At 64.7% G+C, this 21,937-nt stretch overlaps 2 protein-coding genes across 14 annotated transcripts; one reads left to right on the top strand and one right to left on the bottom strand.

Annotated features, from left to right (window-relative positions):
* The first annotated feature begins 48 nt into the window (after nucleotides 1–48).
* RRP7A (ribosomal RNA processing 7 homolog A) lies at nucleotides 49–7,248 on the top strand. Of its 3 annotated transcripts, XM_089307672.1 has the most exons (8): nucleotides 125–217; nucleotides 633–684; nucleotides 1,972–2,114; nucleotides 4,101–4,226; nucleotides 4,793–4,910; nucleotides 5,105–5,202; nucleotides 5,394–5,592; nucleotides 6,336–7,248. In XM_089307672.1, exons 2-8 carry the CDS (start codon nucleotides 633–635, stop codon nucleotides 6,419–6,421), a joined length of 822 nt encoding a protein of 273 aa, XP_089163798.1. In that variant the 5' UTR covers nucleotides 125–217; the 3' UTR covers nucleotides 6,422–7,248. The 3 variants fall into 3 exon arrangements, 2 of the variants coding, with proteins under 2 accessions (XP_051690025.2, XP_089163798.1); XR_016216351.1 differs by lacking the exon at nucleotides 633–684 and having other exon boundaries at nucleotides 49–217; nucleotides 4,793–4,891; XM_051834065.3 differs by lacking the exon at nucleotides 633–684 and having other exon boundaries at nucleotides 59–217.
* SERHL2 (serine hydrolase like 2) lies at nucleotides 6,551–18,769 on the bottom strand. Of its 11 annotated transcripts, none has more exons than XR_016216353.1 (12): nucleotides 18,632–18,726; nucleotides 18,054–18,203; nucleotides 17,839–17,952; nucleotides 17,589–17,630; nucleotides 17,267–17,286; nucleotides 16,779–16,853; nucleotides 15,643–15,930; nucleotides 15,277–15,356; nucleotides 10,378–10,412; nucleotides 7,659–7,741; nucleotides 7,365–7,549; nucleotides 6,551–6,870 (listed from the first exon to the last, which is right to left on the bottom strand). XR_016216353.1 is itself a non-coding variant. In XM_089307676.1 (12 exons), the coding sequence occupies exons 1-12, from the start codon at nucleotides 18,678–18,680 to the stop codon at nucleotides 6,751–6,753; spliced, it is 975 nt and encodes a 324-aa protein (XP_089163802.1). In that variant the 5' UTR covers nucleotides 18,681–18,709; the 3' UTR covers nucleotides 6,551–6,750. The 11 variants fall into 11 exon arrangements, 8 of the variants coding, with proteins under 8 accessions (XP_089163802.1, XP_069909092.1, XP_089163801.1 ...); XR_016216352.1 differs by having other exon boundaries at nucleotides 7,365–7,461; XM_089307676.1 differs by having other exon boundaries at nucleotides 7,365–7,461; nucleotides 15,643–15,752; nucleotides 18,632–18,709.
* Nucleotides 18,770–21,937: the final 3,168 nt, after the last annotated feature.

The raw sequence follows: 21,937 nt of genomic DNA, 5'->3' as shown, positions 1-21,937 counted from the left end.
AGCTCGCGCCGGCGCCCGCGACTTCGCTGCGAGCGAGCTACAGACCGGAACCGGCCGGGACGCGCTGCGCCGTCGTCATGGAAACGCGCCCTGCCCCGCGCAGAACTACAACTCCCGGCGGCCCCCGCGCTTCCGGCCGGCAAGATGGTGGCGCGCAGGAGGAAGCTGGCGGCTCCGGGCGGCGAAGAGGCGACGCTGAGCCCGCCGGGCTACTCGGGTGAGGGGCTTCGGGGCACGCGGCGCAGGGGCGGCCGGGCTTCGCGAGGAGGTGGCTCCGGGGTCGGCGGCGGCCCGGGGCCTCCGGGAGCGGCCGCGTGGTTGGGCGGGAAGCCCCGGGGACCCGCGCGGCGCCCTTCCGGGCGAGCCTGTCCCGTTCACGCTTCCCTGGCGGGGGCCCACCTCTGACCACCGTGTCGCCCAGAGCGACCCCGCGCCGGCCAGGGGCCCGGCTCGCTTCCGGTCACCTGCTTAGCGCTCCTAGCCCAGCCGCCCCCGGTCCCTGTGCTCTCACTGGTCCGTCTCCTGCCGTCCGTTCACGCACGTGTCAGAGCCGAAGTCCGGTTTATTGTGTCTTTAATTATCTGCATTTATTTGAGAGGCAAAGTGTCTCCAGCCACCGGTTCACTCCGCAGATGCCGGCAGCGACTGAGACTGAGCTGGGCCGACGCCGGGGATTCAGTCCAGGTCTCCCACGGGGGTGGGGGAACCAAACGACTGAGCCATCGCCCCCGCCTCCCGGGGTCTGAATTAGACCTGGGCGCGCTTATCCCAGCCCCAGGGCCCACCACCCACCCCTAAAGTCACCGTATGGGCTTGTGAGCAGCCGGCCCACGTGCTCTGTGCTCTGCCCTGGCTCTCCCACCCTCGGGGTCCTGCGCTGGCTGTGCCCTCCCCCCACAGCTCTGTGCGCGCCTGCTGCCCGCTGTCTCCCCCAGGAGGCGGCGCCCAGTGGCCCGCGGCGGCAGAGCTGCGGCCTCACCTCTGTCTCTGCCTGCCCGCGTGTTCGTTGCCTTCTCCATCCAGCGTATCCTGCTGTGCTCCAGAGGGGCACCCAGACAACCAGAAAACAGGCCCGGGCCAGGGCGTGGCGTAGCCGTTAAGATGCCCGCATCCCATAGGGGCGCCGGTTCGAGTCCTTGCCGCTCCACTTCCGACGCAGCTCCCTCCTAATGGGCTGGGAAAAACAGCAGAAGGCGGCCGAAGTACTTGGGGCCCTGGCTCCTGGCTTTGGCCTGACCCAGCCCTGGCCTTTGCAGGGGGTGCAAGAGCTGTCTGTCTCTAAGTCTTTCAAATAAATAAACCTTTAAATAAATAAAAGGGCGCCTGCCGAAACACGTGTGTCCCACGTGGGCGTGCGTGGGCTCCTGGCCCCAGCACCCTGCCGGTGCAGGGAGGCCGCGGCGCTGGCTCAGGGGTCGAGGGTCCCTGCTGCTCACACGGGCAGCCTGGTTGAGTTCCCAGCTCCTGGCCTCAGCTCCGCCTGACCCCAGCCGCTGCGGGGTTTCGGGAGTGAACAGCAGATGGGAGCTCTCTGTGCTTCTCGAACAAGGAGCACGCACTCCCTCGGGGGAATGCCAGCGGTTAAGCAGGTCCCCCCAGGATGGGCCACGGCAGGGGTCTGACCTGGCCGAGCAGGGGTGAGGGTGAGGCCCCCGAGCAGGGCGGGTTTGCGCTGAAACCTGGGAGTGGGTGCCAGGCCGGAGGGCGGCGTGCGGGGCCCTGGCTGTCGGGGAGGAGGTGGGGGCGGGCAGAGGCTCCGGGGCTCCGAGCCATGTTGCTGATTCTGGTGTCGGGCACAGGGGTCGAGGGTCCCCGTGCCGGCCCAGGGGAGGGCTCCGTGAAGCATGGGTGCCCAGAGGGGACCGAAAAGGGCTGCAGAGAGGAAATCATGTGAGGACAACGTGCCGAGCGGCCCTGGCTCAGAGAGCCTGGAGCTGACCGGGCCCCGGCCCGTCTCCCTCCCCCTCCCAGCCGTTCCGGTCAAGTTCTCAGAGAAGCAGCAGGCACCCCACTACCTGTACCTGAGAGAACACAAGGTTCGAGAAGGCGCCCCGTCTTCCTGGCCTCAGAAGCGCACGCTCTTTGTCCTCAACGTGCCCCCGTACTGCACGGAGGTGAGCCGCTGTTGGGAGGGGACGTGGGCCCCTGTGGTGAGGTGGCAGCAGCCCAGGGAGGGTCTTGAGGGGCCCGCCTGTGTCTGGTGCAGGAATGGGCTTCCTGAAGGTAGTTTTCAAAATGTGAGGAGCCCCGAGCTTATGTAGAACCCAGAACCGTGTGAATCGTGCGTTTTCAGAGAGGGGGGGCGTCTTCCATCTACTGGTTTACTCCCCAGAAGGCTGCAGTGCTGGGGTTGGGCCAGGCAGGAGCCAGGAGCTGCATCCGGGTCTCCCGTGTGGGTGCAGGTGCCCAGGGACTGGGGTCGTCTTCTTCTGGTTCCCCAGGCCACAGCAGAGAGCTGGATGGGAAGTGGAGCACCCGGGACTTGAACCAGCGTCCATGTAGGGTGCCGGCACCACAGGCAGTGCTTAACCCATGTGGCCCCGGTGTTGTTTTCCTGTTGACGGTGATGCGTTTGTGCCCGTACAAAAGTGGGAAAAGCTGCACGAGGGTAACGGGCCCTCCTTCCGGACACACTGATAACTTCACAGGCACTGACCTCTAGGCGTCGGCGAATTTACAGAAGAGAAACCGGAGTTCGCTGGATTTTAAAAGCGTTTCTTTCCAGATAAGAAATGATTTCTAGGACCCCCAAAAAATAGAGGAGGAGGGGTGGCGCTGTGGCACAGTGGGTGAAGCCGCCGTCTGCAGCGCCGGTATCATCCGTGCCCGTTCGAGTCCCGGCCGCTCCACGTCTGACCCAGCTCTCTGCTGTGGCCTGGGAAGGCAGCAGAGGACGGCCCAAGTCCCTGCTGGGCCCTGCACCCACGTGGGAGACCCGGATGCAGCTGCTGGCTTCAGCCTGGCCCGGCCCTGGTGTTGCTGCCATTTGGGAAGTGAAGCAGTGATCTCTCTGCTCTCCATCCCTCCCTCAGTAACTCTGCTTCTCAAATAAATAGTAAACCATAGCGGAAAAAAAAAAAAAAAAAAAAAAAAGTGGAAGAAAGGCTAAGCAGAGAGGTGTCATGTTACCCCGATTGAGGTGGCACATGTGGGGGGGGCAGGCGTGCAGCTCACAGCACTTCCCGGCCGAACACACGCGGGCTCAGACCCCGCCCCCGGGGACCCCGCGTGCCCCCCAGCCGTAGCCACGGCCTTGATTCCAGCGCTGGATTCGCATCTCTGCTGGCTCGGTGGGGAACTGTCTTACAGAGCCAGACTAATACCAGAGATGTCCCCTGGTCTGGTGTGAGGGAGCGCGGGAGCGTTGCCTCCCGTTGTCCACGAGGGAAGCGGTCAGAGGGCGGGGCGGGGCACCTGGCGTGGTGGGCATGCCAGGCCGGGGTGCCAGCGCCCGTGTTGGGGCACCTGGCTGCCCACTCCAGCTTCCTGCTGACGCATCCCGTTGGAACCAGCAGTGGTGGCTCCACGGCCACGCGTGGGAGACCCGGGTTGAGTCCCTGACTCCTGGCTTCAGCCTGGCCCAGCCATGGCTGTCGTGGGCATTGGGAGCGAACCAGCAGGTGGGAACTCCCTCTTCCTGTCTCTGCCTTTGAAATAAAGTGTTTTTTGTTTTTTAAGTTTTTTAAGATTTATTTATTTGGAATGCAACATTAGAGAGAGGGACAGACAGACAGATGTCTTCCACCCACTGGTTCACTTCCCAAATGGCCACAAAGGCTGAAGGTAGGCCAGGCCAAAGCCGAGAGCCAGGAGCTTCTTCCCGGTCTCCACGTGGGTGCAGGCCCCAAGCACCTGGGTCGTCTTCCGCTGCTTTCCCAGGCCACAGCAGGGAGCTGGATTGAGCTGGGAGCCTTGACCTGCTGTGGCACAGTGCTCGCCCCGAGAACATTTGTGTGGGGGGTGGTGGGGGAATGATGCAGGGCCCCGGCTCTCCAGGGCAGGCAGGCATGGCTCCCAGCCCCGGGCGCCGCCGGCCCCTGGCTGTGCTGCCTGGGGGCGGGCTGATGGGACGCAGCTCACTCTGATCTGTCCCGCGGCAGGAATGCCTGGGACGCCTCCTGTGCCCCTGCGGCCTCGTGCAGTCCGTGCGGTTGCAGGCGAAGCCTGACCTCGCCGAGAGCCCCGAGGAGCCCACGTCCAAGTTCTTCCACCCCAAGCCTGTTCCCGTAAGCCTCCCAGCACCGGCTTCTGGGGCGGGCCGAGTGGTGTCCCCAGCGTGTGAGGGGGCAGGGGAGGCAGGGGGCCTCCCGTTTGTGCCCACGTCGGCCACGTGCCTGCACTTCCTGCCGGCTTTCTCATTGCCCGTGTTGGAGCTCAGGGTCTGTCTGCTTGCGGCCCTGCGGGGCCACCCCGAGCTCCCTGCCAGCAGATTCCTCCCCAGGCCTGGGCCTCATCCCTGGCTCCCCCAAGGCTGTACTTGTCCCTGCATAGTGGAGTCTGGCCTGATGGGCGCACGTGGTCTCTCCATCACTCCGGGCCTGGCTCCTGGGCCCTCCCTGGCCCAGGGGGAGCCGGCCTTTCACTGTGTCCCTGTTGTAAGGTGGGAGGAGGGCCCCTGGGTGCCCCTTCTGTGGGGGGAGCTGGGAGCAGGTGTCGCTTCCAGCCGACGCTGGGTGACCGGGGTAGAGCTGCCCCTGAGGGTCGCGGGCTGGGCCTCGGGGGTCGGCAGCAGCCCAGCACCCCTCCCCGGCCCAGCAGCAGGCTCCGCCCCCACTCTGACCTGTCTCCCCAGGGCTTCCAGGTGGCCTACGTGGTGTTTCAGAAGCCAAGAGCTGTGTCGGCTGCCTTGAGCCTGAAGGGCCCCTTGCTGGTCTCCACGGAGAGTCACCCTGTGAGCAGTGGCATCCGCAGTCAGTACCGCTGTGGCCAGGGCGCCCCCCTGGGCCCTGGGTGGGGGGCGGCTCAGAGGGAGGGGCGTCCCCTGCCGAGAGGGGAGGCCGGGAGGTGAGAGGGGAGGCCGGGAGGCGCAGGCCAGGCCTCACCCGCAGCCCCGGGCCGGATGTCAGGCCTGAGCCGCCCTGTGAGCCCCTCCCGTGTCCCGCAGAGTGGATCGCCGACTACACAGACTCCGTGCTGGACCCCGAGGCCCTGCGGGTGGAGGTGGACACGTTCATGGAGGCGTACGACCAGAGGACAGCCGAGGTGAGGCCCAGGCTCCGGGGCGGCGGCGGCCTGCTGTCCTGGCTCACTCCCTTCCCTGCGGACCGGGCCCTGGCTGGGCAGCATCTGGCCACGCCTGTGTCCCATCCTCCCGAGCCCAGCACCGCCCTGGGGGGCCCCGGCGCCCGCCAGGAGCCCGCCCTGAGCAGCGTCCTGTTCCCCGTTCCCCGCAGGAGGAGGCCAAGGCCAAGGAGGAGGAGGGCGTCCCCGACGAGGAGGGCTGGGTGAAGGTGACGCGCCGCGGCCGGCGGCCTGTGCTCCCGCGGACAGAGGCGGCCAGCCTGCGCGTGCTGGAGAGGGAGAGGCGGAAGCGCGCCCGCAAGGAGCTGCTCAGCTTCTACGCCTGGCAGCACCGCGAGGCCAAGATGGAGCGTAAGGGAGCGGCCGGCCCGTCCTGGGGAGGAGCCTGGCCAGGCCCCGCACTCTGCCCCCCCGGCAGCACCCCCGGGTTCCTGTTGCTCCCCAGAGGCAGCTGCGGGCCCTGGCTCACTCGCACCTGCAGAGCACCTGGGCTGTAGCACCCACCTCCGGGCCCCCTGGGCCGGGCCCCGTCCGTCTCCAGCCAGTGAGGATCCCAATCGCAGGGGTCTGAGGAGGGGGCAGAGCCGGCGGCCCAGTGTGGAGTGGCCGGGCTGGTGCAGCCGTGAGCTGCCCGTGTGCACACACCTGTTTTTCCTGTGGGCTGTGAGGCTCGGGCTTGTCCGGGCCAGGCCGTGTCGGTGGCCCTCTGGTCCCCATCGCCCCTTTACCCCAACGCGTCCCCTCCAGACCCTCAGCCTGCGTGCCTTGGACTCTGAACCCCCGCCTACCCTGTGGCCTGGGCTGCTCGGGGACCAGAGTGCCTATCTGAGCTTGGTGGCGCTGGGGTAGAGGCCTCCGCGGTGGGCACAGCTGGGGCTTAGGAGGACGCGACCCTGGGGCCTGTGCACCCGGCGGAGGGGACAAGCACCTTTGTTTCCGTGCGCATCCGCTCACTGGGGCCTTTTCCGTCCCGGGATGTCCCTGCAGGGTCCAGACCACGCCCCTAGAGCAGCGTGGGCGGGGGGGGGCAGCTCCATGGAACCGGGAGGGCAGCGCGGGGCGCGCTCACCCGCCTGTGTCCCCTGCGCCCCCAGATCTCGCACAGCTGCGCAAGAAGTTCGAGGAGGACAAGCAGCGGATTGAGCTGATGCGGGCCCAGCGCAAGTTCCGGCCCTACTGAGCCTGCGCCTGCGCCTGCGCCTGCGGCAGAGGGTGCCGGGACCCCCGCCTGAGGACAGCTCGCCCTGGGCCTGCACCCAGCCCCACCCTCCACGTGCTCCGTGCCCCCTCCCTCTGTGGAAAAGGGCAGTGAGAACTCCAGGACAGTTTATTCCCGTTCTGCTGGGCCGAGGGGAGAGGGTACAGGGCCCTGGGGCTGCAGGCCCAGGAGTGCCCGTCCTGGCCTCCACCTCTGCTGCCGGTGCCCGGAGTCCAGTCCCCCCGTGAGAGTCAGAGCTGGCCTGGCCTCCTGGGGGCCGGGACCTTGGAGCGGGGGTGGGGTGAGCTGTCTCAGCTGCAGCCGGGCTGGGGTCCCGAGCTCTGTAAGAAGGCGCTGATGACACCGGCCACGTGGTGGGGCTCGTTCATGTGCACGTAGTGGTTGCCTGGGACTTCCACGAACTGGAACCGCTGTGGAAGCCAGGGGTGCGTGGTGAGGTATGGCCCTGCCCACCCGAGAGCAGGAGCAGCCGGCCTGGGGCCCCAGGCAGCACCCAGGGGTCTCGGACCACACGGGCATCAGGGCCACGTGCATCACGAGGCATGGCGGGGCGGGGTCTGGGGAGGGGGTCCTGAGTGGAGGCAGAGCAGCCTCCCACCTGCCCCTGCTGGGGGCACGGAGGCCCCGCCCCGGCTCTGCCTGTGGAAGCTCCCAGGACCGGCACCAGCTTTGCAGCCAGCGCACCTGGCCGTGTGCCACCAGGCAGTGGAGGGTGATGGGGGCTGCCGTCCCGCGTCACGCCTGGCCTGAGGCATGTGGACGACAGTAAATCGGCAAGGTACTGCCAACAGGTTCGTTTTCTGACCTCTGATTACTGGGGACCCTGGGTAGCCAGGGGCGGCGGCCAGGGAGCAGTGAGGCCCGCCAGCCTGGGGGGCAGAGCGGCCGCCTGGGCCCCGCTCACCTCTGTGAGGGTGGACCGCAGCGTGGCCAGCATGAAGAGCAGCGGCTCCCTGTCGGCGTCGTTCTCTCTCCTCACGTTGCAGTACCCTTGCAGGGCTCTGGAAGCCGGGGTCAGGGGTCAGCTCGCCGGTGAGACGAGGCCGGGCCTGGGCCACCCCTCCGCCCAGGTCTTACTGCCCTGGGCCTCTGCAGGGTAGGGGCAGCGGCAGGACTCGCACCGGAACTGGGAACCCCCCCCCCCCCCCCCCCCCGGTCACCGATGGCTCCGCGTTGCCAGCGGCCAGGACAGGCTCACTTGATGAGCAGGACGCGGGCCTGCAGCCTCCGGATGCCGTGCGCAAACAGCTCCCTGCTGATGAATTCGAAGCTGTGCTCCGGCTGCAGGCACAGAACCACGGTGAACCCTTGCTGCCAGGCCCCGTGCACCCCGTGGGCCCCACCTCCCCTCCTCCTCCTCAGAGGCCCTAACTCTGGGGAGCAGTGGCGCCCCCTGCCTGGCTGCAGGCCTGGGCTCATGGCAGCCTGACACTATCCCAGGCTGAGAAGGGACCTAGGCTGTCCGTCCTAGATTCTAGGACTGAGCGTGGCTCCTCCACGCCCCCTTTCCTGGGGCCCAGGTAGCTGGGGGCCCTGGACTTCCTGGGGCCTCTGTAGGCCCCCACCACAGCCCTGACTGCTCTGCCCTACTGCCTTTTTTTTTCTTTTTAAGGTGTATTTATTTGAGAGGCCGAGTTATAGTCAGGGAGAGACAGAGAGAAAGGTCTTCACTCCCCAAATAGCCAATGCTGAGCCAATCTGAAGCCAGGAGCTTCTTCCAGGTCTCCCATGGGGTGCAGGGGCCCAGGGACTTGGAACATCTTCCACTGCTTTCCCAGGCCACAGCAGAGAGCTGGATTGGAAGTGGAGCAGCCGGGACTCGAACTGGGGGCCATCTGGGATGCCAGCGCAGCAGGCGGAAACTTAGTACACCACATCACAGCACCAGCCCCCTAACTGCTGTTTTGATGTGTCTAAGTCTGTGCTGTCCCACGTGGTGACCACTAGCCACACGTGGCGACAGACAGCTGGGTATGAGAAACACTGGACACACTGGATTGTTGTCGTCAGCCTTAGGGTGAAGGTGAGTTACCTCTGGAAATACTGTTTTGGATGCTTTGAGTTAAATTAGGAAATACTGTCGTTGGTTGCACATAGTTTTACTTAGAAAATATCATTTGAAGGAATGACAGTGTCCATCTGCAGGTTCTCTCCCCAAATGCTGACAAAAGCCAGGGCTGGGCCAGGCAGAAGCCAGGAGCTTCATCCAGGTCTCCCATATGGGTGAAGGGGCCCAAGGACTTGGGCCATCTCCAGTGTTTTCCCAGGCCACAGCAGGGAGCTGGATGGGAAGTGGAGCAGCCGGGACTGCATCCATATGGGATGCTGGTGTCACAGGAGGCAGCTTTACCGGCTACACCACAGGGCCAGCCCCTGCTCCACTTTGGGTCCAGCTCTCTGCTACGGCCTGGGAAAAGCAGTGGAAGATGGCCCAAGTCCTTGGGCCCTTGCACCCATGTGGGAGACCCGGATGGAGTTGCAGGCTCCCGGCTTCAGCCTGGCCCAGCCCTGACTGCTGTGTCCATTTGGGGAGTGAACCAGCAGATGGAAGCTCTCGCTCGCTCGCTCGCTCTCTGTAACTTTACCTTTCAACTGAACAATTTTCTAAAAAATAAATTCAACTGTGGACATGTTGCTCTTTGAAGCATCAGGAAAACTGGCCTGGGAGATGGGTGGGAAACTGGTCCACATGGACCCAAGACCTGAACCTCATCGCCCAAACTGCAGAACCCCGTGGAGAAAACGGGAGAGTCTTCATGACGCTGGGTCTGGTGATGACAGACACGGCAACAAAGGGGGAAAACAGATAAACAGGAATTAACTCGGATTTAGCTTAGCAGTGAGGGACCTGCGTCCCACGTCCAACATCTGGGTCTGGTTCCCAGCTCGGCCTCTGGCTCCAGCTTCCTGCCGATGCAGACCTGGGGGGCAGCGGTGCCGGCCCGGTACCTGGGTCCCTGACACCGGGGGAGGCCTGGGCTGAGTGCTGGGCTCCTGACTCGGCCCGGCCCGGCCCGGCCCGGCCCTGGCTGTTGTGGGCATTGAGGGCGTGAACCAGCAGGTGGCAGCTCTGTCTCTGTCCCTCCTCTCAAATAAAGAATAAGAACCTTGTGTATCAACAGATGCTATCAAGGAAGTGACACTGAACAACTTGAGGTGGTGCCTCAAATAAGGGGTTGGTGTTCAGAACACACACACAGCCCCTACAGCTCAACAGCACGCAAACACGATGCAGAGTGAGGCATGGGCGGGGCCGGCGATGTGGCACAGCTGTGAGAGCGCAGGCTCCAGTCCTGGCCGCTCGGCCTCTGATCCAGTGCCTGCTGACGCGCCGGGGAAGCAGCAGAAGACGGCCCCCGCCACCCTGTGGGAGACCGGGGTGGAGTGCCTGAGTCCTGGCCCTGGCTCGACCCAGCTCTGACCGCCGCAGCCACTGAGGAAGGGAGCCGGCGGGTGGAGGATCTCCCCCCCCCCCCCGCCTTTCAAATACACAGAGCTGAAAATACAGAAGGCAGCAGGTGCTGCTGGGGCTGTGAGAACTCGGAACCCTCGTGTGCTGCTGATGGGAACCACACGTGGAATGACCGCGTGGCCCAGCAGTTCACGTGGCAGGTGTAGACCCCACGGGACCGAGTGCGGGCGCGGGAGCAGACGCTTGTCCTCCACGCCCACAGCAGCCTGGTTGGCGCCGGCAAGGGTGTGTGCGCAGAAGAACAGATGAAGAGACGCTGGGCTCCCGTGCAGCCGGCTGTTAGCACCTTGCGCGCGGGGGGTCACGGGGACAGCACCCCGCATGTACTCAGTGTCACAGGGCTAAGGGGGTACCTGACAGCTGCGTGTAGCGTTACCTAGAGAATTCTAGAACTGGAAACAAGAGGCCAGCAGACGGAGCGAGGGGACGCGGCGGCGGCACTCACCCGGGCGATCCTCCGGTCTCTGTTCAGCACCAGCCCTGCAGGTGGAGTCACAGAGATGGGGTCCTCAGTGAGGGGACTCCCCCTGGGGGCCCGCGGGGCCTTCCGCTGGGGCTCATCTGCCCGGGAGGGGGCGCCGAGCCCCGCTCCTGCTCCTGCCGCCGTCCCGGGATTCCGCGGAGCACAGCCTGACGGGCAGCCCCTCCCCAAGCCCTGGCCACCCTAAAGGGGTGGGGACACGGAGTGTGGCTGGCACTGGGCGCCCTGGCCTCTGAGACACGCACAAGGTTCACTTGGGCCTTTGGACCCCAGAAAGTGGAGAATGACTAAGAGTTGAGTCATCAATTGGAGAGGAGCTGGGCGAAGAAAGAAAAATCAGACGGCTGCCCATGGCGCCCCCGCCCAACCCTGCCGGCCGGGAACCGTGCAGTGCGGCGGTGCCCTGGCGCCCTGGAGAAACGGCTGGGCTGCGGGCGATGGCTGGTGCGAGAGCTGGGAGGCAGGGCAGGGGACCCCTCCTGCAGGCCTGGGAGGAGGTGGAGGCCAGGTGCTTCTGCCTGTCCAAGTCTCTGCTCACACGCCACCTTCACAGCCAGGCTCTCAGCCTCCTGTTTAAAGTCGCAAACACGGAGCCAGCGCTGAGTCCCAGCTGCTCCACTTCCGATCCAGCTCCCTGCTGACGCGCCTGGGAAAGTGGCGGGGCTTGGCCTGAGTGCTTGGGCCCCTGCACCCACGGTGGAGTTCCGAGCCCTCGGCTTTGGCCTGGCCCAGCCCCAGTCGTTGCGGCCATTTGAGGACTGAACCAGCGGGTGGAAGATCTTGATCCGGTGCTGTCTGACCCTCTCTAATTCTGCCTTCCTAAAATAAACAAGACTGCAAACGCCTCCCCCGGGCCCCTGCAGCCACCCCAAATCATTTTCTCTACAACATCATTGCTCTAGCCCGCGCCGGCGCTTACGTAGCCACTGCTTCTCTGCCCTGCTACGGCGCAGTCTCCATGGGTGCAGAGAGCCTGGGGTCACCCATAGCTGCGTCCCCAGGGCCCGCCCACAGCAGGTGACCAGCGGTGCCCCTGGGTTAAAGGAATGGCACCGTTCTGCTCTGAGTTGGTGACAGGTATGTGGATGTCACTGCTCTTACTAATGCCACTGCTGTTTTAAAAAAGTTACTTAAGGGGCCCGCGCGGTGGTATAGTGGGTAAAGCTGCCGCCTGAAGTGCGAGCATCCCATACGGGCGCCGGTTTGAGTCCCAGCTGCTCCACTTCTGATCCAGCTCTCTGCTGTGGCCTGGGAAAGCAGTAGAGGATGGCCCAAGTCCTTGGGCCCCTGCACCCATGTGGGAGACCTGGAAGAAGCTCCTGGCTCCTGGCTTTGGATCGGCGCAGCTCCAGCCATTGCAGCCAATTGGAGAGTAAACCATCCAGTAAAACAGGATGGAAGATCTCTCTCTCTCTCTCTCTCTCTGCCTCTCTGTAAATTTGCCTTTCAAATGAATAAATAAATCTTTAAAAAAAATGTAATGCCAATACTAAACCCCAAATAGGTTCGAACCAAACACCGGCTTTTAACCCCGACTCAGAATCCAGAAGCCACAGAAAGAGACAAAAAGAAAGCAAAGGCGTAGGCGTCCACAGTGCGGTCCCGTGCATGAGGGCTGCCGGAGACCGTGGGGCGGCCCGTGAGACGGCGAGCGGCCAGGACGCCAGGTCTCAGGAAACTCAACACCGACAGCTGACAGAACTCCAACCCCTCCCTCAGCAAGTCTGCCGAATTCCAACGCTGTGACAGCCAGCGACACAGGCCTCTCGCCCAGCACGGGCAGGGCAGCCAAAGGACAGCCCTGAAGGGCACCAGGCAGTGCCGTCAGAGCCCCAGCCCCAGCCAAGGGACAAAGGGGGCCTCAGGCGGGGGTCGTGCACACACCCACAAAGCCCGGAGACAAGGCCGGGCAGTGTGGCACTGCCTGGGACACACTGGACACGGCCAGCATCCTCCACGGAGGGCTGCCTAAGTTGGCTGGGACGTCTGTGGGCCGTTGTCCGTGCACCTGTCTCCAGGACCAGCTGGCAAGCACAAGACGTGTGGAGGTTGGGTGGGCATGGTGACACTGGGACCCCCACGTCCCACACCAGGAGGCGAGTTCGATCCTCACCACCCTGCTTCGGATCCGGCTTCCTGCTAATGCACCTGGGAGGAACAGGATGGTCCAAGCACTGGGGACCCTGCCGCCCACGTGGGAGACCCAGAGGGCGTCCCAGGGTCCTGGCCCAGCCCTGGCTGTTGCGGGCATTTGGGGAGTGAGCCAGCAGAGGGAAGATTGATTTCTGTCTCCGTTATTCTGCCTTTCAAATAACTAAGCAAATAAATTTTAAAGAAGAAGAAGAAGAAGGCCGAGGCTGCAGACCAGGGGATAGGCGTGGATCTGCGTTCACTCTGGTTGCCTGAGAAAACCCTAGAAAAGTGTGGAGACACTGAAAAGGGGGTTAACCGGGGCAGGGGAAGAAAGGGTGTATGGATCTTCGTCTATTGCTGTGATTGTTGTTCAAAAGTTTTATTTATTTATTTGAAAGGCAGAGTTAGAGAGAGAAGGAGAGTTTCCATCTGCTGGTTCACTCCCCAAACGGCCCAGGCTGAAGCCAGAAGCCAGAGAGCATCATCCGGGTCTCCCGCCTGGGTGCAGGGCCCCAAGCACTGAGCCGTCCTCTGCTGCTTTTGCAGTTGCATTAGCAGGGAGCTGGACTGGAAGTGGAGCAGCCAGGGCTCGAACCAGTGCCCAAGCTGGATGCCAGCGCTGCAGGCAGTAGCTCAACCTGTTAGGCCACAGTGCCGGGCCCCAGTTCCCGGGGTTTTTAAGCCGCACTACATTGCACCTGCTCAGAAAGGTCATATTCAATTAAAAACCCAAGCCCGACAGCGAAGCCGGCACGTGCCCCTGCCTGCCCAGCCCCTTGGGAGCCCAGTGCCGGGGGACGTTCGAGGAGGTGGGGGACGGGAAGGGGGCATCGGGCCTCCCCCCTGGAAAGCCAGGGAGTGAATGTAGATGCGGCTCTCTGAGAAAGAAACCAATTATGGAAACATTAAGGGAAGCTATTTTCTCTAATTATTAGGTTTTCCTCTCTAATTAGCGACTGCGGAACTGGGAGATGATCAGCGTACTGTTAATTGTTGGTGGAGCTGCCTCCCATGTTTGCAACCCAAAATGCTTAGGGGGGTGGGGAGAGGGGGCTTCTGGCCGCTTTTGGAGCACCCTGACCTGGGGACAGCCACGGCCGCCCCCCGCTCCCACCACCCCCAAGGCCTTCCAGACCACCTTAACCTAGTGAGCTCTGGCCTCAATCCTCCCTGGCGGCCCCCTTGTGTGGAGGAGAAGCCGCGTGACCAGCCCCTCGCCTGCTCATGTGACTCTGCTCAAGAGTAACCCCACCCCCGACCACGGGACGGGTCCACTCAGAAGCGCCAAGGGCACTGCCCTCTCCCGCTCTGCTCCCCGGCTTCGCTCTCTGCCCGGAGGTGATGCGGGGCTTTCAGGCCTCTGGGTCAGCTTTGTGAGGGCAGCCCCGGCCCGTGCAGATTCTGGAGGGGTCAGGCAGGCGGATGGACAGGGAGGGGAGGCGAGCCCAGGGCGGGGGAGGATTTGGGAGGAGCCTGGAACCCCTGCTTCCTGCACTGACAGGTTCTGAGCTGGTCCTTTAAATGCTAACTCTGGGTCCAAGGGCTACTGTTGCCACGGGGGAGGTCCCGCCCTGCGCTCCAGCCACCTGCTGGCTGCTCCTGCACTGGGGGCTCAGCTCGTCCCCAGCTCCCCCTGGGCTGGTCAGCATCTGCTTCACCATTTCCTGCGACCCTGGGCCTAATCGGATTCCACGGTGTCTGGGAGGGAGTCTCATTCATTCCGGATTAGCCCACTTTCACACCTGCGGCCCCTGTAGGCGGGGCGCCTCGGGGAGGCCTGGGCCCAAGGACCTCAGCCTTCATCTCCAGATGGGTTTCTCTTGAACAACTGGACATTCTAGCCCCCCTAAACCTGAATCCCCTCCTGATGGCCTGCCCTGCCAGGGAGTGCTGGCTCCAGTCCCCGCCGTGCCCTATTGCCGCACTCCTAGCCAGCAGGGTTAGTTCTGCGACTTGCCCAGCCCCCATGGGCACCTGGGATTTTGACCTGTGCCTCACTGGAACTTTAGAACTGAGGGCACGTTCACTGCCTCACTCCATCTCACCAACCTCTGAGGGCAAAACTCCCAAGATCTTTCCATATCCGGGGGACCGAGTCTGTCGACAAAGCAAGACTTCCTCAAGGCTGCCCGGGCCAGCAGGGTCAGGCTCCAAAGTCGGGGCCTGGTGGCCACTCCCGGATCACCCTCTGGAGCCTCCCCGAGCCCACGAGTCGCCCCCGAACGCTTCCGCCTTTACACGGAGGAAACGCGCGCCCCGTCCACCTGCTTATCCCCGTCTCCTCCGAGAACCCACGCACTTCACCGGCTTCCTCCCTGCTCAACTCCAGGGGCGCCGTTTCCACGAGGGGCGTTTGTGGACGGCACCCCCGGCGTGGTGGGACAGGCGGCCCTGGCCCCTCAGAGACAGGTGTGGGCTGTCAATCTCCTGTGCCCGCTTGGGAAAAGTTTCCTGCAAACGGAGTGTGGGAAACCTCGGGCCTGGCGCCCAGGGACCCCCGCCCCCCCACCCTGCAGAGTCCCGCGGCCCCGGCCCAGCAGAGCGGGCCCCGGGGTCTAGCCCCGGAGCGTGGCTCCCGGGCCCGTGGCAGCTGTGTGGTTTGCAGGGCTGCCTCACTTCCTCCTGCTCTCAGTGGGCCGGGAGGCTGGGTGACGTCATCGTGCCTGGCCCCGGGCAAGGCCGCAGAATCACCGTCAGTAAGCGGAGGGGCAGCGAGCCGGGCGTGCCTACCTGCGGCCACCCGCGTGGCTCCCCGCTGCAGCAGGAGCTCCCCGCACTCCTCACCCACGTGGCTGTTATTCTTCAGGAACCTGGGGAGACAGGGGTGGGGGTGGGAAGGAGCCGGGGCCACAAGTGGGGGGCTCGGGCTCCCTGGGGAATGCCGGCCGCCGAAGCTCCTGGTGGGGAGTAGGTTGGAGGTGAGGAAGGGCCGGGAGTGGACGGGGGTCGGAGTGAAGGCAGAAGGAAGGGCAGGCGGAGCCTCTGACGGCCGCCCAGCGAGCCAGGTGCTCAGGGCGACCATAGAGAGAAACGGGTTGGGGGGGGCTGAGTAGGGGAGGGGTCTCCAGGGGGCTCCTGCCCGCGGCCTGTACCCACCCCTGCAGCATCTCTGCGGGGCTGACCACGCGCGAGGGCTTCTGGGAGGCCTCCACCTGCAGGGTGTGCTCGATGGCTCTCCGCCTGTAGGTCAGCAGGTGCTCCAGCTCCTACGGATTCGGCCGTGGCTGCAGACGGAGCCCCACCCCACGCCGGGCACTCGGCCCCTTTGGGCTGCCCACCCGGGTGTGGGAGGGGAGGGCACTGGCTCAGCCCCCGTGATGCTGAGCCAGTCCCGTCTCCACCACGGCCAGTGCAGCCCTGCCCGTGGCTGGGGGCGGTCGGAGGCTGGAGAGGAACAGATCAGTCGAGAGTGACGGGCCGTGCCAAGGGGCGATGCCAGGGTCCACAGTCGCCAGCCGTCAAGGGCCGGCAATTTCGCCTGGTCCAACTCGCGCTGTCATTCCCAAGGGCAGAGCAGGTGCAGCTCTGGGGCTGCGCCCCCCTCCCCCCGCTGCCTTGTGCCTCACGCCCGGCCCTGTGACCCACTGACTCCCGGTTGCCGTGCTGGGATGGAGGCAGCGGCGATACAAAGGCAGAGGATTCTGGCCCGTACAGAATCGAGCAAACTGAAGCTGACACACAAAAGCTGTGTCAGCGAGAGGCTCAGCCCTCGGGGACAGGTCGGCCCAGTCAGAGCCACTGGAGGGGGCCCCAAGGTCCTGGATCCAACCTCCCTTTCGAGGCCCAGAGAGGCAAAGCGACTGGCCTAGGGTCACACAGCAGGCGAAGTGCACAGCCAGGACCCGATGCAGGGGCCAGGCTGGCTGTGGTCACGGAGAGCAGGGTGGTGGTCAGTGCTCATCCCACCAGGGGCACACAAGGCTGCTGTGGGTGGCTGTGCAGGGCACAAAGGCGCTGCACCGAGCGTGAGTGCGGGGCGTGAGTGCGAGGAGCGGCCAGGCTGCACCCCCCCCCCCCACGGCTCCTCCCGGCCCACCTGCTGTTCTGCAGCTCCTAGCCCTCATGAAGGAGGGGTCCCCTGCACCTGCCTCCCTGACCACTCCTGGACCAGAAGCAGCAGGTCCTCCACAGGAGCCCCCTCCCATGCCTCCCGAGTGTCCACCAGAGGAGCCGGGCGGAGGGCGCCAGGGGTGGGGCTTGCCCTGCGAGCGCGCAGAGAGCCACGTGCTTACGTTAGAGTCCAGGGCGAACGGCGAGGCGTCCAGCAAGATGAGTTTGTCCACCATCTCCGGGAAGATGCAGGAGAACTGCAGGGAAGGGAGGCAGGAGAGACTCCGGCTCTTCCTGGGACGCCAGGACGCCGGGACACTGGGACGCCGGGACGCCGGTGTAGACTCCGGCCCTTCCCGGGGCTCCGGCGTAGACTCGGGCCCTTCCCGGGACTCCGCGTTCCCTCTCAGGCCGGGACCCTGCCCCCACTGCCCCCCGGGGAGCGCACACAGCGGAGCTCCAGGCCCGGTGGCGGCTGCCAGGGCCCCTGTGGAGACCTGAACTCCATCTTTAGTCCGCGCGGTGGCCTTGAGGACGTGACTGCAGAACAGAGGCTGGCGCCGGCAGTAACCACGACCGAGGCCCCTCCCGTCCCGTAACTTCTGCTTCCTCCTCCTGCTCGCCCCCTCCCAGGAGCCCCCAGGCGGCCCTGGCAAAGCCATCTACTCACCATGCCGCCCACAGTGCCGCCTGGGGACAAGGGAGCCGTTGGCTGCAAGCCCCCCCCGCACCCAGCCCCCAACATCCTCCCCCAGGCTCCCTCCCAGGGCTGCCCCACCCTGGCGGGGGCCCCCGAATCTCACACTCAAGCCCCTCCCCGGGCCTCAGCGGCCTCTCTGCTGAAGCTGATGGCTCAAAAGGCCACACTTCCCTGATGGGGTCGGCAGACGGCTGCCTCTCAAGTCACCTGTCTCCAGGGGCCGGGCCCAGAGGTCAACCTCTCCTTCCCCCACCACCGGAGACCAGGCACATCCTGGCTAAAGTGCACTCACCAAAGCTGTGGCCCATGAGGGAGAACCGATTCCATTTCAAGGCTGCAAACACACAGAGCCAGAACCTGGGAGGGGCCCGGCTTCACCGGCGCTCTCCCCTGCAGCCCGGGGCTCCCAGGAGGCCAGCCTGCGGGGGCAGCTCTCCTGCAGGGGTGAGCCCACGGGAGGAGGCAGGCTCTCCTCCACAGTCCCCTGCCAGCTTCCCAAAGCCACCTCGGGGTCGGCACAGACCACCAGGGCTGGGACTCACCTGCTGCGACCCTGCGAATCTCACTCACAAAGTTTTGGTGGTAATAGGGGAGACCTGGGCTGTAATGGGACGAGAGCCCGTGACCCCCGAAATCCATGGCAACGTAGTGAAAGTCTGAGACAGGGCGGGAGAAGGCGGGCAGGTCGGCCATGTGTCCCCTGCAGCCCTGCTCCCCACCCCGTTCCCCCAGGCTTCCCCTCGGCCCCCAGCCCCACCTTGAGGGAGCAGGGGGATGAGTCGGTCGAAGGAGTTGGCATTGTCCAGCCAGCCGTGCAGGCAGAGAACCGGGGGGCCCTGCGCCGAGCCCCAGGCTTTGGCGGCGATGTGGCCCCAGGGCACCGCCAGCTTCAGCTCGGAGAGCAGCCCTGGGCAGAGCAGTCATTCGCGGTCACTCAGCACAGCCCGAGCCCCCACTGTGCAGAGGCTGAGGGGCAGAGAAAGCCAGGGCACAGCCGGGGGTGGGGGCTCGCAGGGTCGCTGCGTTTGAGCGGGGGCCCAGGAGGGGCCAGCGCATGGCTGCACGCAGGGCCCCCAGCGGTGAGCTCCCGGCACCACCTGCCGCTGGCCTGCCCTGGTCGGGCAGCCTTCGCCACGGCACCCCAGGCCCCCACGCGCGCTTTCCCGTAACTCGGGGGCTCCCGGGACCCTGAGAGGCGGCGCACAGTCGCGTCCTGGGGCCTCCCTCCCGCTCTGGCCTGCGGGTTCTGCTCGCGCCGGAGCTCCACCCTCCACCCGCACCCTCTTCCGCGGCCCCAGGTCGGGGGTAGGGGGTTAGTGCTCGTGGCTCTCCCACCCCCGTCCAACTCCAGCCTAAGGGGCCAGGGCGGGGCGTTTTCACCCATCGTTCCGGTCCTGCGATCCGCAGCCGCTCTACCCGGGCTAGGTCGAGGGAGGCCTGAAATTCAGGGCCCCGCCCCCAGGGGACGGCCCCGCCCACCACCCCGCCCCCAGAGCAGGCCCGCCACGCCCCCAGCTGTTATTCTCTGGGGCCCTTCCCGCCGCCCTTTGCAACGCCCGCCCGGGGCTTCCGGGCCGCTGCATGGAGCCGGCGCGCCCTGCGCTGGACCCCTGTCCCGGCCCGAGAGGCCCCGCGCTCGCAGAGCTGTCGCCTGCACCCGGAGGCGGCGCCGCTCCGGAGGTCGTCTGCGCTTTGGGGCGGGGGTGGGTGCCCGTGGAGTCGTTTAAGGCCCGCGGCGCGGGGCTCACACCGGCCTGGGGGTCAGCGGTGCCGGTGGACGCGCGGCCGGGGGAGGAGCAAGCACTCCACGTCCCGAGGGGAAGTTTGGGAGGGGCAGGCTCCTGTCCTGAAATCCCACAGTAGAGCCTGGAGCCTCGGGGGCGCCCTGGAAGGCCCGGCTGGAGACCCCTGGGGGCGGGTCTCGGCCGGGGCAGGGCCACACTGGGGAACCCAGCAAGAGGCGGAGGCTGCAGCTCAGGGGAGCTGCCAGGGAGCAGGGCAGGCAGTGGTGGGGTCCCGGGAGCCGGGGAGCTGGGGGCCGTGGTGGCAGGTACTGGCTTCCCGGCGGGCACTAGCTCAGGAGCCGCTGGGTCCTTATGGAGCTGTGCAGGGGCACAGGTGGGCGCAGAGGTGGTGGGGACTTAACCCCTTGCGCTCTTTCCCCATCTCCCTCTCTCCACACGGCGCCACATTCATGCCTGGGCTCCAGCACAGTGGAAACCAAACTGCCTGAGCACGCTGGGGACGCGGTCTCCACGCCTGTCGCTGGCAGCGAGCCTGGGGGCTCCGGGGTGCACCCCAAGGGCTTGCGTCCCATTCTGCCTCTGTGGGTGTCAGGGACAGAAATGGCCCCAGGAGTTCCTCCTCCAGCAGCAAGAAAAAGCTCTTGATGGAGTCAGGAATGCGCTGTGATGTCCGGACGGGATCCTGGAACAGAAAGGACATTGGTGGGAAAGTGGGCGAATCCAGACCCGGCCCGGAGCCTGCTGCTAGTGACGTAAGCCACGTGGGTGCCCAGCTCCGCCCGCGGGAAGTGTTCCCGCCGGAATAAAGGAAATTCTGCCGTGGCTTTGCAACTTCTCTGCAAATCTAAAGTCAACCAGCGTTTAGGAGTTCGTTTTTGTAAAATAAAAGGTGAGGGCCTTTTGTTGACACTTTAGGTTTAATTCATACGTGAGGGGCTAGCAGGTGTGTCGTACGGCAAAGTGTACAGTTGTTGGCAAGCCAGTTTGCTCTGTTCCAACTTGCTTTAACTTTGCTTAATTTTTTTTTTTTTTTTTTTTTTTTTTTTTTTTTTTTTTTTTTACAGACAGAACGGACAGTGAGAGAGAGAGACAGAGAGAAAGGTCTTCCTTTTGCCATTGGTTCACCCTCCAATGGCCGCCGCCACAGCTGGCGCACTGCGGCCGGCGCACCACGCTGATCCGAAGGCAGGAGCCAGGTGCTTCTCCCGGTCTCCCATGGGGTGCAGGGCCCAAGCACTTGGGCCATCCTCCACTGCACTCCCTGGCCACAGCAGAGAGCTGGCCTGGAAGAGGGGCAACCGGGACAGAATCCGGCGCCCTGACCGGGACTAGAACCTGGTGTGCCGATGCCGCAAGGTGGAGGATTAGCCTATTGAGCCACGGCGCCGGCCAACTTTGCTTAAAATTTATTGATCTGAAAGGCAGAAAGGAGAGAGTGAGAGAGAGAGGGAGGGAGAGAGAGAGGGAGGGAGAGAGTGAGAGAGAGAGATCTGCCATCTACTGGTTCCCTCCCCGGGGGACCGAAGCACCCAGTGCCTACCTGGCAGTGAGCTCCCGAGGCCTGGGCCCCTCCCAGCCCTGTGTGGACATGCCCTTTCTGCCCTGGGAGTGCAGTCCGTGGTGCTGGCCATGCCCTCTGTCCCTCAGCCGCCAGCCTGCCCCCGGCCACCGTGGCTCAAGCACTCTTGGCAGGCCAGCTACTCACCCCATCTCCCTTCCCCCTGGGCGTGGGGGCGGGGCCTTAGGCTGTTCCTGGGGGCCCTATGGTGACTGACGCGGAGGACAGAATGACCCGGCCCTGGCCATGCAGCCCGACCTCAGCAAGTGCTCACTGAGAAGCCACAGCATTTCGCCTGTCTCCCTCCAAGGACCTGGGAGTTTCACTTCATGCATTAAGCCTTGGCAAAGCACGGTTCACCTGTGGCGCCAGCATCCCTATGGGTGCCAGTTCGAGTCCCGACTGCTCCACTTCCAATCCAGCTCCCTGCTGATGTGCCTGGGAAAGCAGTGGAGAATGGCCCAAATGCTCGGGTCCCTGTACCCGTTTGGGAGACCTGGATGGAGCTCCTGGCTTCAGCCTGGCCCAGTCCTGGCTGTTGGGCCATTTGGGGAGTGACCCACCGGATGGAAGACCTCTCTCTCTGCCCTCCCTCTGTCTCTCTAGATCTCTACCTTTCAAATAAATAAAATAAATCTTAAAAAAAGAAAGGGGAGCCCCCAGAATGTCTAACCTGGGCTATTATGGTGTACCTGGGAGGCAGCGGGCCGGCTGGGGTTTCCTGGGTCTCAGGCCCAAGGTCAGGCTGGGGGCGCATAGTTCCCTGGGAGCTTTGGTAGAAAAGTGCAATGAAATCCAGCTACAGCAGTGGGTGCGGGAGGTGGGGGTCACACCAGCCCCGCCCCCGTCCTAGCTGACTAAGGCTCCCTTAGAGACTGGGTGCTGGGGTTGTGGTCATGTCACTGCCAACCTTGGCTGCCTAGCAGGAGTGAGTGCAGAGGCCCGGGCTCCACCCAGGAAGGGCCTGTGCCCGCCTGTCCCCACCCCGCCGCGTGAAACCTGTGCCCTCCTGAGGTGGCTCCGCCTCGGCACCCACACCCACCCTGGCGGAGGCCTTGACCCGGGGTGGCCCCCACGGCAGCAGCTTCCTCCTCCTGACCTTTGCCCTGCTTAGCGCTCAAGCCCTCAATTCCCAAGGCTGAAGATCCCCCCCCCCGCCCCCACCTGGGAGTCTGGGGCCCTCAGGCCTCCGTCCCTCTCCTAGCTCTCCACCCCGGCCTGTCTCTGGGGTCCCAGCCTGTGTGCCCCGAGGTGGCAGCCCTGCGGCTGCATTTCTTTGGCCTACCCGGTGTTTTTCAAAAACGTGATTTGGTTGTCATCTTTGGAAACAGGAACTGT

Source organism: Oryctolagus cuniculus, chromosome 11 (genome assembly GCF_051225735.1).
Source record: "Oryctolagus cuniculus isolate XC-2025 breed Fujian yellow rabbit chromosome 11, ASM5122573v1, whole genome shotgun sequence".
NCBI classification, from domain to species: Eukaryota; Metazoa; Chordata; class Mammalia; order Lagomorpha; family Leporidae; genus Oryctolagus; species Oryctolagus cuniculus.
Note: the sequence above shows the minus strand (reverse complement) of the source record. Positions and strands in the feature narration are given on the sequence as shown.

What these genes read in the sequence shown, in the direction of transcription:
- SERHL2 (XM_089307673.1), bottom strand. Translation starts at nt 18,680, where the DNA reads ATGGGTGAAAACGCCCCGCCCTGGCCCCTTAGGCTGGAGTTGGACGGG. An exon ending in TAGGCTGGAGTTGGACGGGG is followed by an intron (nt 18,204 to 18,631) that starts GTGGGAGAGCCA and finishes TGCTCTGCCCAG; the next exon opens with GGCTGCTCTCCGAGCTGAAG. An exon ending in GCCCGCGTCCTGCTCATCAA is followed by an intron (nt 7,462 to 7,658) that starts GTGAGCCTGTCC and finishes CCCGGCTTCCAG; the next exon opens with AGCCCTGCAAGGGTACTGCA.
- RRP7A (XM_051834065.3), top strand. Translation starts at nt 145, where the DNA reads ATGGTGGCGCGCAGGAGGAAGCTGGCGGCTCCGGGCGGCGAAGAGGCG. An exon ending in ACGACCAGAGGACAGCCGAG is followed by an intron (nt 5,203 to 5,393) that starts GTGAGGCCCAGG and finishes CGTTCCCCGCAG; the next exon opens with GAGGAGGCCAAGGCCAAGGA. An exon ending in CCGCGAGGCCAAGATGGAGC is followed by an intron (nt 5,593 to 6,335) that starts GTAAGGGAGCGG and finishes CTGCGCCCCCAG; the next exon opens with ATCTCGCACAGCTGCGCAAG.